The sequence below is a fragment of the Rhea pennata genome, chromosome 1 (assembly GCF_028389875.1).
Source record: "Rhea pennata isolate bPtePen1 chromosome 1, bPtePen1.pri, whole genome shotgun sequence".
NCBI classification, from domain to species: Eukaryota; Metazoa; Chordata; class Aves; order Rheiformes; family Rheidae; genus Rhea; species Rhea pennata.
In genome coordinates this window covers 119659183-119671847 of record NC_084663.1, presented here as the reverse complement: position 1 = coordinate 119671847, position 12665 = coordinate 119659183, and the positions used below count along the sequence as shown (strand labels likewise).

The 12665-nt window shown below is 39.1% G+C and overlaps 1 protein-coding gene across 4 annotated transcripts in view; it reads left to right on the top strand.

Moving 5' to 3' along the window:
- Positions 1–12665, top strand: part of ERG (ETS transcription factor ERG) — a 144148-nt gene that overhangs the window by 33534 nt on the left and 97949 nt on the right. For all 4 annotated transcript variants that reach the window (XM_062598960.1, XM_062598969.1, XM_062598932.1 and 1 more), the window contains exon 2: positions 5892–5979. In XM_062598960.1, the coding sequence (XP_062454944.1) occupies positions 5941–5979 (39 nt within the window). In that variant the 5' untranslated portion in view covers positions 5892–5940. The remainder of the gene's footprint in view (positions 1–5891; positions 5980–12665) is intronic.

Sequence of the window (12665 nt, the reverse complement as noted above, 5' to 3'; positions counted from 1 at the left end):
TCCACATTACGCAGCGCTGCTCTGTTATAGCTTAGTGTCAATATTGGCCCTGGGTTGGAAAAGTTGTGCTTCACAGAGTCTGCTCATCAAACCCGTGATTTACAGCTCCTGAATTATAAACATTTCTGTGACTTCAGTTCTTTCTTGAGTTCTGCTGAATTTTGCTCCTTGTGCCTTTAAGTAATTGCCCTCCTGGAAAGTGCACGTGTGAAGCAGGGGGTGCTCGGTGGTACTTCAGAGTGCAGGAGGGCTTCAGTCTGGTTGCAACAAACTTCAGCTGACTCCTGCTGCTCTGCTGGCTCTAGCGTACTTTCTTCTAGATCTGGAAGTACCGGAGAAGGAGGTCATAAACTTGCAGTAGAATCTAGTACAAGCGAATTATTGTTTTGTTTGTTTGCTTAGCAGTTTCCAAATTGCATGTTTATAATATTCTTTTGCTCCTGAATTTTTCACATACAACCTAAGATAGCATGAATGAATTTCTGGCCTGCCTCAGACGGAGGCAAAAGTCCAATTTATTTCAGTGGATAAGAATTTTGCCTCTTCTCTTCTTAGTGCTATTAAAGGACTTAACTCAGCCTATGATATGAATAAAGTGGCAGCTGCATTAGCAGAATGACTGCGCACTGGTTTTCAGTCTGTGGTCTTTGGAGCTCTGTGAGTCTGTGGATTACTTCTGAAGTGTAGCAAGCCTAAACCTGGCTTAAATTTTGCTATACAAGGCTCTCACTTTAACTAGAACATTTTTAGGTGTCCACAAATCACAGAAGGCTGAAAAACGTGTGTATCGCATTCATCTACCAAAACCAGGCAGCTCGAAGTTACAGCAGTAGTACACCATGAAGACTAGGTTTACAGTCCTCCTACCTTTTGGCTGATACAGCCTTTCTTATTTTTACACACTATCTCAGCGGCACTGGCAGGGCCCTGATTCCCGGAAAGAGATTTCGTGGGCAGACTTCAAAAAACTATCTAGAAATGAATAGAGTTCCACATCTCAGAAATTCTCCAACAGCTGAAAAACATCAGTTCTTATAAAATATGTGGCAAGTACAGCCTGCATGATGGTCTGAGGGGATCTGAAAGTCTTACTGGCGCTCACTTGGGATAGTCTGCATAACTATTCATGGATTCACCTCCTGTGAGTAACAGTAAACATCCCAAAGTCCTGCTGATACAAAATCTGTACAATGCCACTCTGTATTATTCATCATACTGGTGTGTGTGTGTGTGTGTGGAGGGGGGGGGTTAAATTTCCAGTGCTCTGTGCTGTTCGTGGCTTTTCGTACAGTCTCATATTCACGTTTGTATGAAGTGCAAGCTCTTATCTTTTCTCCCTCTAGACATGGTGATAAAGGGCTCTTTCGAGACACTAGTTGTCATCCAAGCAGAGCTTTGACACTTCTCTCCCGCACACAGCCTGTGCTCAGGTAACCATTTAATGTCATCCTTGCATTGGCTGAGCCAAGAATCCGGCTCAGGAATTCTGGCACGCTGTTTTTCATTGATTAAGCAGTCTTTTATTATACATTATTATACACATGCTCCAGCTGTATTTTGAATATTATATGTTATGCAGATAAGTATTTTGGGCCACACTGATCCCTGGTAGAACAGCAGTGTGGACCATGTTTCTTTATTTGCTACAGCCAAACTCTGCTCTGAGTGGGCGTAGTTTGGTCTGGAGTTTGGCCCAGAGTCTTTTTCCGTCAGTTTTGCTGACTGCCAGGTCATGCTCTCTCTCACAACGCTTTAATGCAGGCTGTAGGCCGCATTGCGAAGAACCTGCTTTTATTTAGGTGAGCACAGCATGCCAAATGAGGGAAAATGAATCTGGGTTCCCATCTGCACTAGGGAAGTGTATGACAGGAGGTGGGGTAACATGAGCACAAGAATGTATGAGAGAGGGGTGCACACTGCCCCCCCATACAGGGGGCACGTTCAGCCTCTCAGTTATTTGACCGTATATGCCTACATTAAAAAGTCTAATCCTTTTGATATGACGATAAAAAGGAAAAACAATGTAATCACATCTGGTGAACTCCAGAGCTGTACATAATTCTAGGACCCTTTGATGTATTTACATAACTCCAAAAATACTGGTTGCATGCACACATGCATGGAAAGACAGTTGATCCTATAGTGTATCCTTTCCTCCTGCTTGGAGTACAGCAATTGCACAAGCACATCTAGATCTGGCTGATTTCATACAATAATGTGATTTTATTTTGATTTTTTCATTTATCCTGAATATCAGAGTGGAATCTGTCTCATATGTCATATGTTTATTTCATAAGGGATATTATTATTACTAATTAGTAATATTACTCATGTGTGATGCTTTGTATGTGTTAGGAGGATGGAAACCAGTACCACAGGCCGGATCCTGTCCTGAACATGAAATGCTGCCCATAGCCTGAGGCCAGCTACCCTCTTTCCCTGGGAACTTGGGCACAGTGTTGAGATCCTGGTGTCACCTCCAGCCTGCTCTCCAGTGCCTTCTGTCCCAGGGTCCTTGGGACTTCCTCTGTACATGTTACTGTGTCCCAAAGATGACCAAAATACTTGTTCTTGTCATATGGCAGGTGTGCTTTGGTTATGGGATGGTGTGTGTATGTACTTTTGCTCCCCTAAAAGCTATTGCTTCCCTGTCTTGTGCAGTGGCCTGACAAGTCCCCATCATGTAACTGCTGCTGGCTGCACTGCGGCCCAGGGCAGCTCTGTAGCTACTCCTGGTCTACTTAGACAGTTGGACATGCATGGCCCTACCGATTGCATGACCCAGTGAAATAGCACATTTGTTTCACATAGTGGGAAAGGCTCCTGTTGTGCGACAAAGCCTTTCTGCATTTTTATCATGAGATGGACTAACATCTGACCATGTGCCAGGAGGAACTGCAGGGTCTGGCCTTGGGGGCAGCCGGAGAGACTCTTGCCATCTCTTTCCTCTCTGACTCTGTGTAAGGTGGGATGCCAAAGAGACATGTACCTCGAAATGAGAATTAATGAAAGCTATTGTTGATTCAGGACTCTAGAAACTATAAGAAGACCTTACAGTCATGTGGACATTATTATATCCTTCTAGGGTTAAACCTTAATTCAGGAAAGCACTTCGGCAAGTGCTTAACTTTCAGTTTGTATTATAATTTTCTTGTTTCAGTTTACTGAAAAGAGATGACTTCCTAAACCAGGCTTTAGTGTCAATTTGATGCTTAAATTAGAGTCCTGCTAACCAGGGGATGCAGTGCAAAATCTACAGCCATGTGCAATCCCTGTGACAGACTGTCAAGCACAAACACGACCAGCATGAAATTTGGGGTGGGGGTGGGGAAGATTCTGGCAATAAATACCATCTGGTTCAGAAAGTTAGTACCAGATGTCTGGAAGCTTCCAATTCTAGCCAATAAAGGTGGAGCTGGAATAATTAAAATTGTATTTATGTTTGGAAAAAACAAGGAATACTATTGCAGCTTTTTTAACAATGATTTGCAAAAATAAAAAGACAAAGTTGTGTCTTTTGCAATATGTCTCACTTTAGTAAACCATAAATGAATATCCAGGTGAGAAACAAGAATGTATTACTGACAATGGAGTTTAAAGCAGAATTCCCTCTTTTAGGATCACTGTTATGCAGCAGTACAGGGAAAATGTTAAATGGCCAGAACAGTTGCACATGCGTCTTTCCAGCTCTTACTGGATACCATTTGCTTTTCTTTGATTCTCATACCATGTGGTGTATAGTTGGCAACTGGCTTGCAAATGTTTTCTGTCATCTTCTTGTTCAAAACGAATCCTTCTTCTTGAGGGAAAGATATGATATGGATGAACCTGGCATAGTTCAAACAACTTTTCCTAAAACCCCAGCCCTTCCAATAGTTCAAAGCAAATCTATACTCTGAAAGAAAAGACTGTTTTCCGCTCAAAAACAGCATAGGGCATTTCTGGATTGGAGTCCACACTTCTTAGTTCAACATGTGCTTCCTGTGCGCAAAATCCTACTTTCCTCGGGTGAAACACCTGGGTGGCGAGAGTTCAGGTGAGCTAGAAATCCCTGCACTTTTGTCAGGCGTTTCCAACTCAGCTGCTCCCTGGGCTTTAGCCTGCTGAGTGAGTTTGTGCTCTTGCATGGTCCTTGATTAACCTTCTAAAATACACAGGTAGGGAGGAGACACCCAGTGCATACTTGCATGCTAAGCAAACAGAATTCCCTGTAGAGTGGTAGAAATTACACAGATGCAGTGTAAGTAAGTCCGTTTTTTTCCTTGACAGGCTTCATGTTTCTGCATTCCTGGGACTCAGTTACCATTATGGTAACACAATGATGGAAGTATGAAAACTGTGAAAACATGATCTAACACTATGGTTTAAAATATTTTTCTGTTCAGTTTGATTGAAATTTAGTAGCTTCCAGATTCTGTGTATGATATTTTGAGAACTTAAATCCAATGAATAGTACAGCAGGCGTGGATTTGCTAGGGAAGGGAGAAGGGGAAACCGAAAGGCACTGCAGTGTTGTTAGTTTTTCTATATGACTCAAATCTGAACAACGTCACTGTTGAAAGTTTACTTTTACCAAAACAAGTGTCTATTGCTTTTGAAGATATTTAAGTTTTGTGGAAAGAAAAATCTTCACTTAGAACCATGGCATCAGTGTCCCATTTGATCATCCACAGAGAGATGAGGAAAGTGTATAAAAAGTCAATTTAAATGAGAATTTGGCTTGTGATCGGGTTTCTCTGATAGATGATTTAAGAATTAAGTACTTAGTTTTCATTGATCTGAATGGGAACAAAGCTCACTCCTTTAAGTAGTAAGGGGGAAATGTTCTAAGATCTAAACTGTGATATCTTTAATTGCACTGTGTAGTACTATAGTTTATAAATGGCTTTCTTACATCAGGAGGACTGCTTCTGGGGCAAATTGCAACTCAGTGCCAGTTCGTCTATCAACGTTTCGCCCAAGTAAACAGATAAAAGCTATCTGCAATTTGATCTGCAAGTTAGTGTAGATGTGAGAGCAGATAATGAAATAGAAAAACCAATGCTGAGGAAAAAAAAGTATTTTTCTGATAGTGCCTTGCCACTTTAAAAGATGAAAGAAGTTCAAGGTCATGGGCAAAGGAAATCTCTTCTGTGAGAAATGGGAATTTCCAGGCTTTCAGGGAGAATGGAGAAAAAAACAGATTACTTTAAAAGACATTCGCAGTCCCACATTTTTCCATATACTTTCTTGTTTCCTTCCTATCAGTCCCAACTTACTAGCCCATAGCTGATATTCTAGTTCTTGAGCGGTACTTTATATTATTTTAATTATATAGATATATATTTAAATTATGTTAATTGTCCCCCATTCCATGCACATGCAAGCACATGCATACCCCCATCCTTCCATCCCTCTGCACTTATTACTGGACATTGATAAGGGATCTCAGAGGATCTGTGCTCTGAATTGCTGTTAATTGAATGGCTGGATCAGATTTGTAGCTACTGCGAATGGGAGCAATACTTATTTATATTTGTTTATATCAGCTCCAGATCTGTCCTGTTCCTGCTCTATATTTCTAAATTGGGAAGAAAGGATGGTAGAAATCCCTGATGTCCCTGATGGATAATGGATCCATGCAGTACAGATTGCATCTTGTAGTTCATATTTCCAGAAAATCATCCATTACAGACAGATATGAATTTTCCATAAGAAATTCAGGGCCAATTGGATGAAGTATACCCTAATAGACTTCATGGAAGCATGTCTTAGAGCTTCAGCCATACTGCTTCTTGTACTGTGTCTGGGGAAGGAAAGATGATTTTCTGGCTGTAAAAAGATAAGAGATTTCTGTTGAAAATAAACTTTAAAAATATAAACATCTGACTTTTGTTTCTTTGGTTATGCAGCTGCCTTGGGGTCTGAGCTTCTGGTAAACACGTTGACCTGTTAAAGGACATGATTCAGACTGTCCCAGATCCAGCAGCTCACATCAAGGTTAGTTTCCTGTTTACTGTGAGTCTTCAGATGTTTTGAGAGTGATAAAATTAAAGAGTGTATATGCATATTGCAGGGTTGTTGTGTTTTTATAAATTTTGCTGCTGTATGGCACTGGCTCTTTTATTTCTCGATATTTATATGCTATTGTATGAGTCAGTCATGCAGTCTTTGTGTTTGACACCTGTTCTGATATGTTTGAAGTACATAGATATTTTGAGGATTACTCTTTTTAGATTAGGAAACTTTTGTTGTCCTTTAATATTTAGCATGCTTGATAAGTATGTCTACCTGAAACATTGAATTCATATATTCCCAGTTCTGCTCCTTAGAAGTCAGTGGCAAACACTGAATTTACCTCAGCAGAAGGAAAATGACCGTAATAAAAAAATTCAAAGCAGAACAAAAATCCCTTTGAAAAGATTCAGTGTTTAGTTTTATGTGAATCATAGGAGTAGAGACATTGAACTGTTACAGCTTTGAAAATAACATTGTTTAGCTACATTTCAGAAGGTGTTGTACTATGTTTTCAGCTTCATTGCTGAAGTTATATATAGGAACCTGCTAGACTTACGAGGCGATGCTGATGGTGTAGCACTAAGAACAATACAGTTTAGATATTTCACATATAGTGCAGCATGTGAGCCTCACAAACTCACATGCAGTGTGGGGGATATGCTATTTCTGCCTGCCTATTATATCATCTAAAGGTTTTGTTTGGAAAGGGCTTCCTGGCTGCTTTGGAAATGATAAATTCCAGATTACCTTCTTGAAGACCAGTAATTCTTTTTCAGAAAATAGAGACTCATGTAGCAATGCCATAGGTGTGAAAAGCCAATTGATCCTGATTTACAGCTCATATGAAACTGAGTGTTTGTCGTTGACATGGGTTAGCCTTTCTGAAAATGGTTTATTAACTTTAAACCAACTTTTAACCATTAGGCTGCTGGTTTAATAAGAGTGATGTAATCCATTAAGTAGATCAGACACAGGCAGATTATAAGGAAAAAGCTCATTTTTTTTTCTTTCTATCTTTCTGTTTGTCAGTCTTCCTATCTTTCCCTGAACTTATTTTTTTCTGCAACATCTTTCGTGGAGTTTCTTCTCAATCAGCTGCTATCTACCAGACATCACCTATCTATAGAAAAAATTATTTTTCAACTTATTTTAATTGAATGAAATGGAAATATTATTTTAAATAACTCACTTTTCCTGTAAAAAGGTAGAGAATGAAAAAACTTCTCTGTACAACTCTACAGCATTTTTGGATTGTGTTTAGATACTAGAATGACAGGCAGTGATGGAAGATCTCTTCCCTTCCCTCCCTTCAAATTTTCCAAAACTCAACATTTTTCACAGTCTTAAGGTGCTCAATTGTTTTTACGGAATGAGCATAAAAACACCCCCCCAAAACAAACCTCCCTTAATGTATCTAGTCACCTAGAATTAAAATAGAAATAATCCAAAAATTTTAAGGGCATTTAATACCTGTTCATGTTTTCTAAATGTCCACAGAGACGAAAAGCAATATGAAGAAGAACTCAGTTTTACGCTTTCTGGTAAAAATAGCATTTCAGGAAGGGTTTTTTACCAAGAGAAATTGGTAAAAAATTGAATTGGAGAGGGCAAGTTGCATAAATGTGCATCTTTTTTGCAGCAAGTCTAATAGGGAGCAGTTCTGATAAGCTGCCAGTAAGAGTCGGTCATCTTTCCCTCATGGCTTAGGCAACAAGCAAGCACAGTCTGACATCCCAGGAATGGTTGTTAGGAGTTTGCTGAACTAAATTTGAATCAGTCCTAAGAAAGCTACATATCTAACAGCATTTTCAATAACATCTACTGTATATGTGCAATGCTTTTGTGTTTTTCGGTTAGCATGGAAGAACTGCATAAAAATCTCTGCCCTTGTGTTCAAGGAACCCTGTAGGAATCTTTCTTTCAGCAGTATAACATGCATAAGTTGCTGTTACATTAAAAAGGGGAGTGAGAGAGGCAAATACTTTAACTATTTTCTTACTGTGTTTAGAATAGTAAAACTAGCCAAATAAACATAAAATCCTTCCAATTTCTGTTAATGCAATTAAGGAATTTACTTCGGTATAAACATTCTTCTGAAAGCTGCCATGGATACTCTGTTCATTTAAGCTCTAAAAGTAGACTTAACTACAGGCTTAAAAATTAGCCATAAGAAAGAGTCATGCATGGGCAATAAGAAAAATTATCTGGTGTCACAGTCTGTTCTGTCTGTGGTGATTTGCTGTGGTGATGGCACATTGGGTTCATTATAGTCATCCTTGACATGATTTTGTCCAACTGTATTTCATCAGGTATGTCACATGATGTTGTTTCTTTTATTTCCTTGAATAAGTGGACCCAGCCTCATTCCTGCACATTTAGAGCTGTGCCTTTGAAGACCACTTTCTAGGAGTGTCTGAATTATTAAGATATGACAGCCTGAACATGTGCAAATAATTAATGCGGAAGACAAATAAGTGTGGCCAATATGAATACTCACAGATATCTTTTTGCAGTAAGGGTGATTCATTTGCATTGTGTGAGTTTTCATGTGGGCTATTTTGAAAACATTTCCTGCCACCAGAAGAAAGTGTAACCAGTCTCACGGCTCTTGTATCTCATTTCAGAATGTCCAGATTCCATCCAATTTTGGGAATGTTTTGAAAGTATTAAGATGTGCCCACATTTTGATTGGGCAGCTTCATTCCATATCTAGTAAAGATTAAGCTTTACTTTTTTTCAGCTTGGATAGAGCATTCATAATTGGTATTGTGAACACTTTTCCTGCTTTCCTGTTGCTCCTTGATGTGTAGTTTCACCTGAATCAAAGGAATATGTTTTGCCCAGACATAATGAACAGAAACATTTGATGAGGACAGGAAGAAAAATGAGGACATTCTTCTAGTCAGACCTTTTGTTCCAGTTCAACACGATGTGGGGAATTTTGGCCCTGATCTTCAAGCAGTTCCATGCGTTTAGTGCCTATGAGTGAACTGACCCACTGAAATAAGACGATCCACGTTGATAAAACTGAGTGTGTGACCAACTGTTTGCTGGATGAGGGCCCTAGTTTAAAAGGGATTGCTACTGCTAAAGGCTTAAAATAGTAGCATGAATTTAGAGTAGTGGCAAACTGCTAAGAAAAGAAGTGTTTATGTGATTTAAAGCAAGACCAATGGATTCTTGCTATCCAGTAAACTCTAATTAGAACAAACAAATTCTTTTTGGACAATCATTTAGGCAGCTTTCAATGGATGAAAGGGCTTTGGTAAAAGGCACTGATGTTTATAACAAAGTTTGTGTGTTCCCTCACTCTTTGAAAATAGTTTTGCTTTAATGAGCCTGCAAATTGGAGAGGAGTTTATAGATAAGACTCTCTGCAACCAACACCGACATTGCCTCTTGCTCTGGCCAAACCACTGAAAGAGGCAGTTACTTTAATAGGCAGCTATACAATTTTTGATGTTAAACATAATATTAAGGAAGACTTTTGTCTATGGTTTCAAGGGACCAAGGTCTTTTTGTCACTGATAGAAATTTGCAAAAACAGTAAAAGTAGATCTCTTGTATTGGCATATTAAGGGTCAAATCTAGAAAAGGCATAATTTTTGCTAGCTTTCCAAATAGAGTGCTCCATGAAATACTGAACACCATTTTCACCTGAAGGTTCAATCTTTGCCCTTCAACCTAATTACTTAATTTCAGACAAAATGTGCAGTTCCTTGGTAGTTGTTTGGGAGCTACCTAAGGTACTAGCTACTTAGACTAGTATTAATTAAAACATCTTAACAAGAATTAGCTCATCAAACTCAAAAGACAGGTTGGAGATGTTTTCAAGAAGTCAGTGGCTAGGTAGTCTCTTTGTATGGGCAAGATTAATTGTCATTTACACAAATTTTTTAATGCAACTTTTTTGCTCTTTTATTCATTAAACTCTAGTTCTTATAAGATAGACCTAGAAACACTGTGCAAATAGTACCTGAGATTCACATGTTTTGTTTTGGAGTATGCATTGTCAGTGGTCACAGCTAACCATTTAAAAAAACTTTTATTTTTTAAAGGTTAAATTCAGCTTTCAGCAGCCTCATTTGCAAAGATCAAATGTTTATCTGGCTTTAGTTAGTTCGTGTCATCACTGTGGGAGGATTTAGGGAACCAATTTTCAGGAAGAAATGAGTTATTGCTGTTCCTTTTGTGCTCACTGGGAGAGGAAGAGGCCAAAGTACTGCTCTGTAGGTAATGAAAAGACTGCATTTATCAGGATAAATTTTACCTTGGAGTAAATGGGTATGGTTCACTGAAGCAAGGATGATTTATGCCAGCAGATGATTTGATTTGAGTATATTTAAGTGGTCCAGTTTTTCTGTTCCTTGGTGATGGTCTTGAGACCTGGGATAACTGAAGAGACAAGTGAATGGCAATAGCTGAGCAGAGGTGCCTGTAGATTGTGTAGCCCGATTTTACCTTTCAGAAGTTGAAAAAAAAAAAGGACACTTTATGTTCCAGATAGGAAGACATTTTTTTTATAAAATTTCTCAAAGGGCATCAGACACCTTGAGCCAAATTCAGCTGATTAGCACCTGCAGAACTCCATTTGTTTTGTGGATGTAACTAGCAGGTTGTTCCCTCTGAATCTACAGAACTGAAGTTACCAAATCTGAAAACTGTAACTAACACTACAGTGAAGGAAAATCTGTTTTCTCAGAAAAAATAAGAAAAATACTGTATAGCAATTTCTAAAAATTACTCCAGGGTTTAGAGCTTGAGTGCCTGGGTTGTGAATTAGGTGGCACATGCACATGTCCATGCTCAGTGTCCCATTTTGCTAAAGGAAGTATTGATTCCTGAGCCCCTTTATTGACCACAGAATGGTTGGATTTCAAGTTGTGACAGTGTAAATATGCTGCTGTGTGTACCTAATTTGTCATCTTATGGTTAAATCTGACTTTTTTCTCTCGTGTTATTTATGAAAGAGCATATTCTGGGTCTGATACACTCTGTTGTTTTTCCTGGAACCAAAACTCTAAATAGGATCCAGGACTTTATTATGCTGGAAGTGTTGTATCCACAATACAGTCTCTACCTACAAAGACGTAGGGGACAAGAAGGAGGTAGGAATTATTATTATCCTTATTTTACTGGCTTGTAAAGGCCCGGCTTTTCCTCCCACCTATCTTTGGGATCTTGACTAGGTTAAGAGCCTAGTCCTTGCGGATGTCTTCCGTTGCTAATGTACTAGTTTCATTGCTTAGAAAACGAGATTTCATCAGCTCAGCTAAGAGTGAGAGCATGGATATCTGAGCCAAAGATGCAAAGAGATTTGCCCAAAGTCACATGTGAAGTAAGCTAATGGTTTACACATTGCGACATAGTTGAGCAGGCAATCCATGTGGAGTACTGTATCACAGTATGTCACCCCTGTAGTGAATTTAATAACACACTCCCTTCCCCTCCAAAAAATATGGAAAAAATGATTCCTGATAGTTGTTGGCTAAAGACTCTTAAAGGTATGAAGCAATGATGATCCAATGGACATCTTGTTGTAATGGCCTCTAGCTATGTGAATGTGTATTTAGCCTGAGGGTACTGAGGTGAACAAGCTACTGCGGGTTATCTAGGCTATGAACTTGCTGCCTGACAGCTGCTCCATGATAACTGCTGCATGCATGCTCTCATCTCGTGGGTAACAAATGCCCCTCAGTGACAGATGTGGAAAAGGATGTGGAAAGCAAGCAGTCACCAAAGCTGTAGTTACTGAGTAGCTGTAAGTCCCATCTCCTTTGCTTACCCCTCACTGTGTACTGCATTCATTATTCTGGCAAAACTCAGAAAGCTTTTTCCATGCTTTTTTACTGACAGGATAACAGCGCTGTTTCAGTTGCACAGAGCTTCTTTCTAATTATGCTAGCTGGATCACAGTTGTTAAACCTTGTTTGAATGATAGTCATGGCTTATTCTGGGTTCTCGTAAAATGAAGGAACCAAGTTTAACACAAATTTGCCTGACACTTCTCTGCACCAGTATTCTCCTATTTGTTCATTCACCTGGCTCCCAGACTGCTGGGGTTAAAATCTGATGTTTTTTCCATTCCCTGTCAACATACATCAGTTACATGAGAATGACAGAATCACTACTGTATTTGAACACTAAATTCTCCTTCTTGCAGAAACTGTGATTTAATTCTCGAAAGTTTTGAATTCTGGACTGTGACCAAATGATTGCCAAAGGGTTTACGTGAATGAATTCTTCTTTTTCCTTTCTTGAACTCTACCTCCTTCTTGCTGCCTGAGCAAAAAACTCCTTGCTAAAGGAAAAGAGAGATAATGGCTTCTGTGTACTATAATTGATGAACTTTCAGCATTTCGGAGCAAATCCAAGATTGCTGCCAACAGCCAGATGGAAAACAGTGTTAATGACATGTTCAAAGAAAAGTATGTTATTTTGATAGGGGATGGTCTAGAGACTTTAATCTCTATTGTTCTGGGGACTAATGGCATGGATAAGTCCTTAAGTGAGGCCATTTTTAAACAAAAATTATCTTTTTCATAAGCAGGAAAGAGCAAACTAAAGAGTAGCAAATGCATTTTTAATGCCCTGGCTGATATATATGTTTTACACTAACCCTTTGTTGTATGGAATCAGATGTATTCAAATGTCACTTCTGTAGTCTG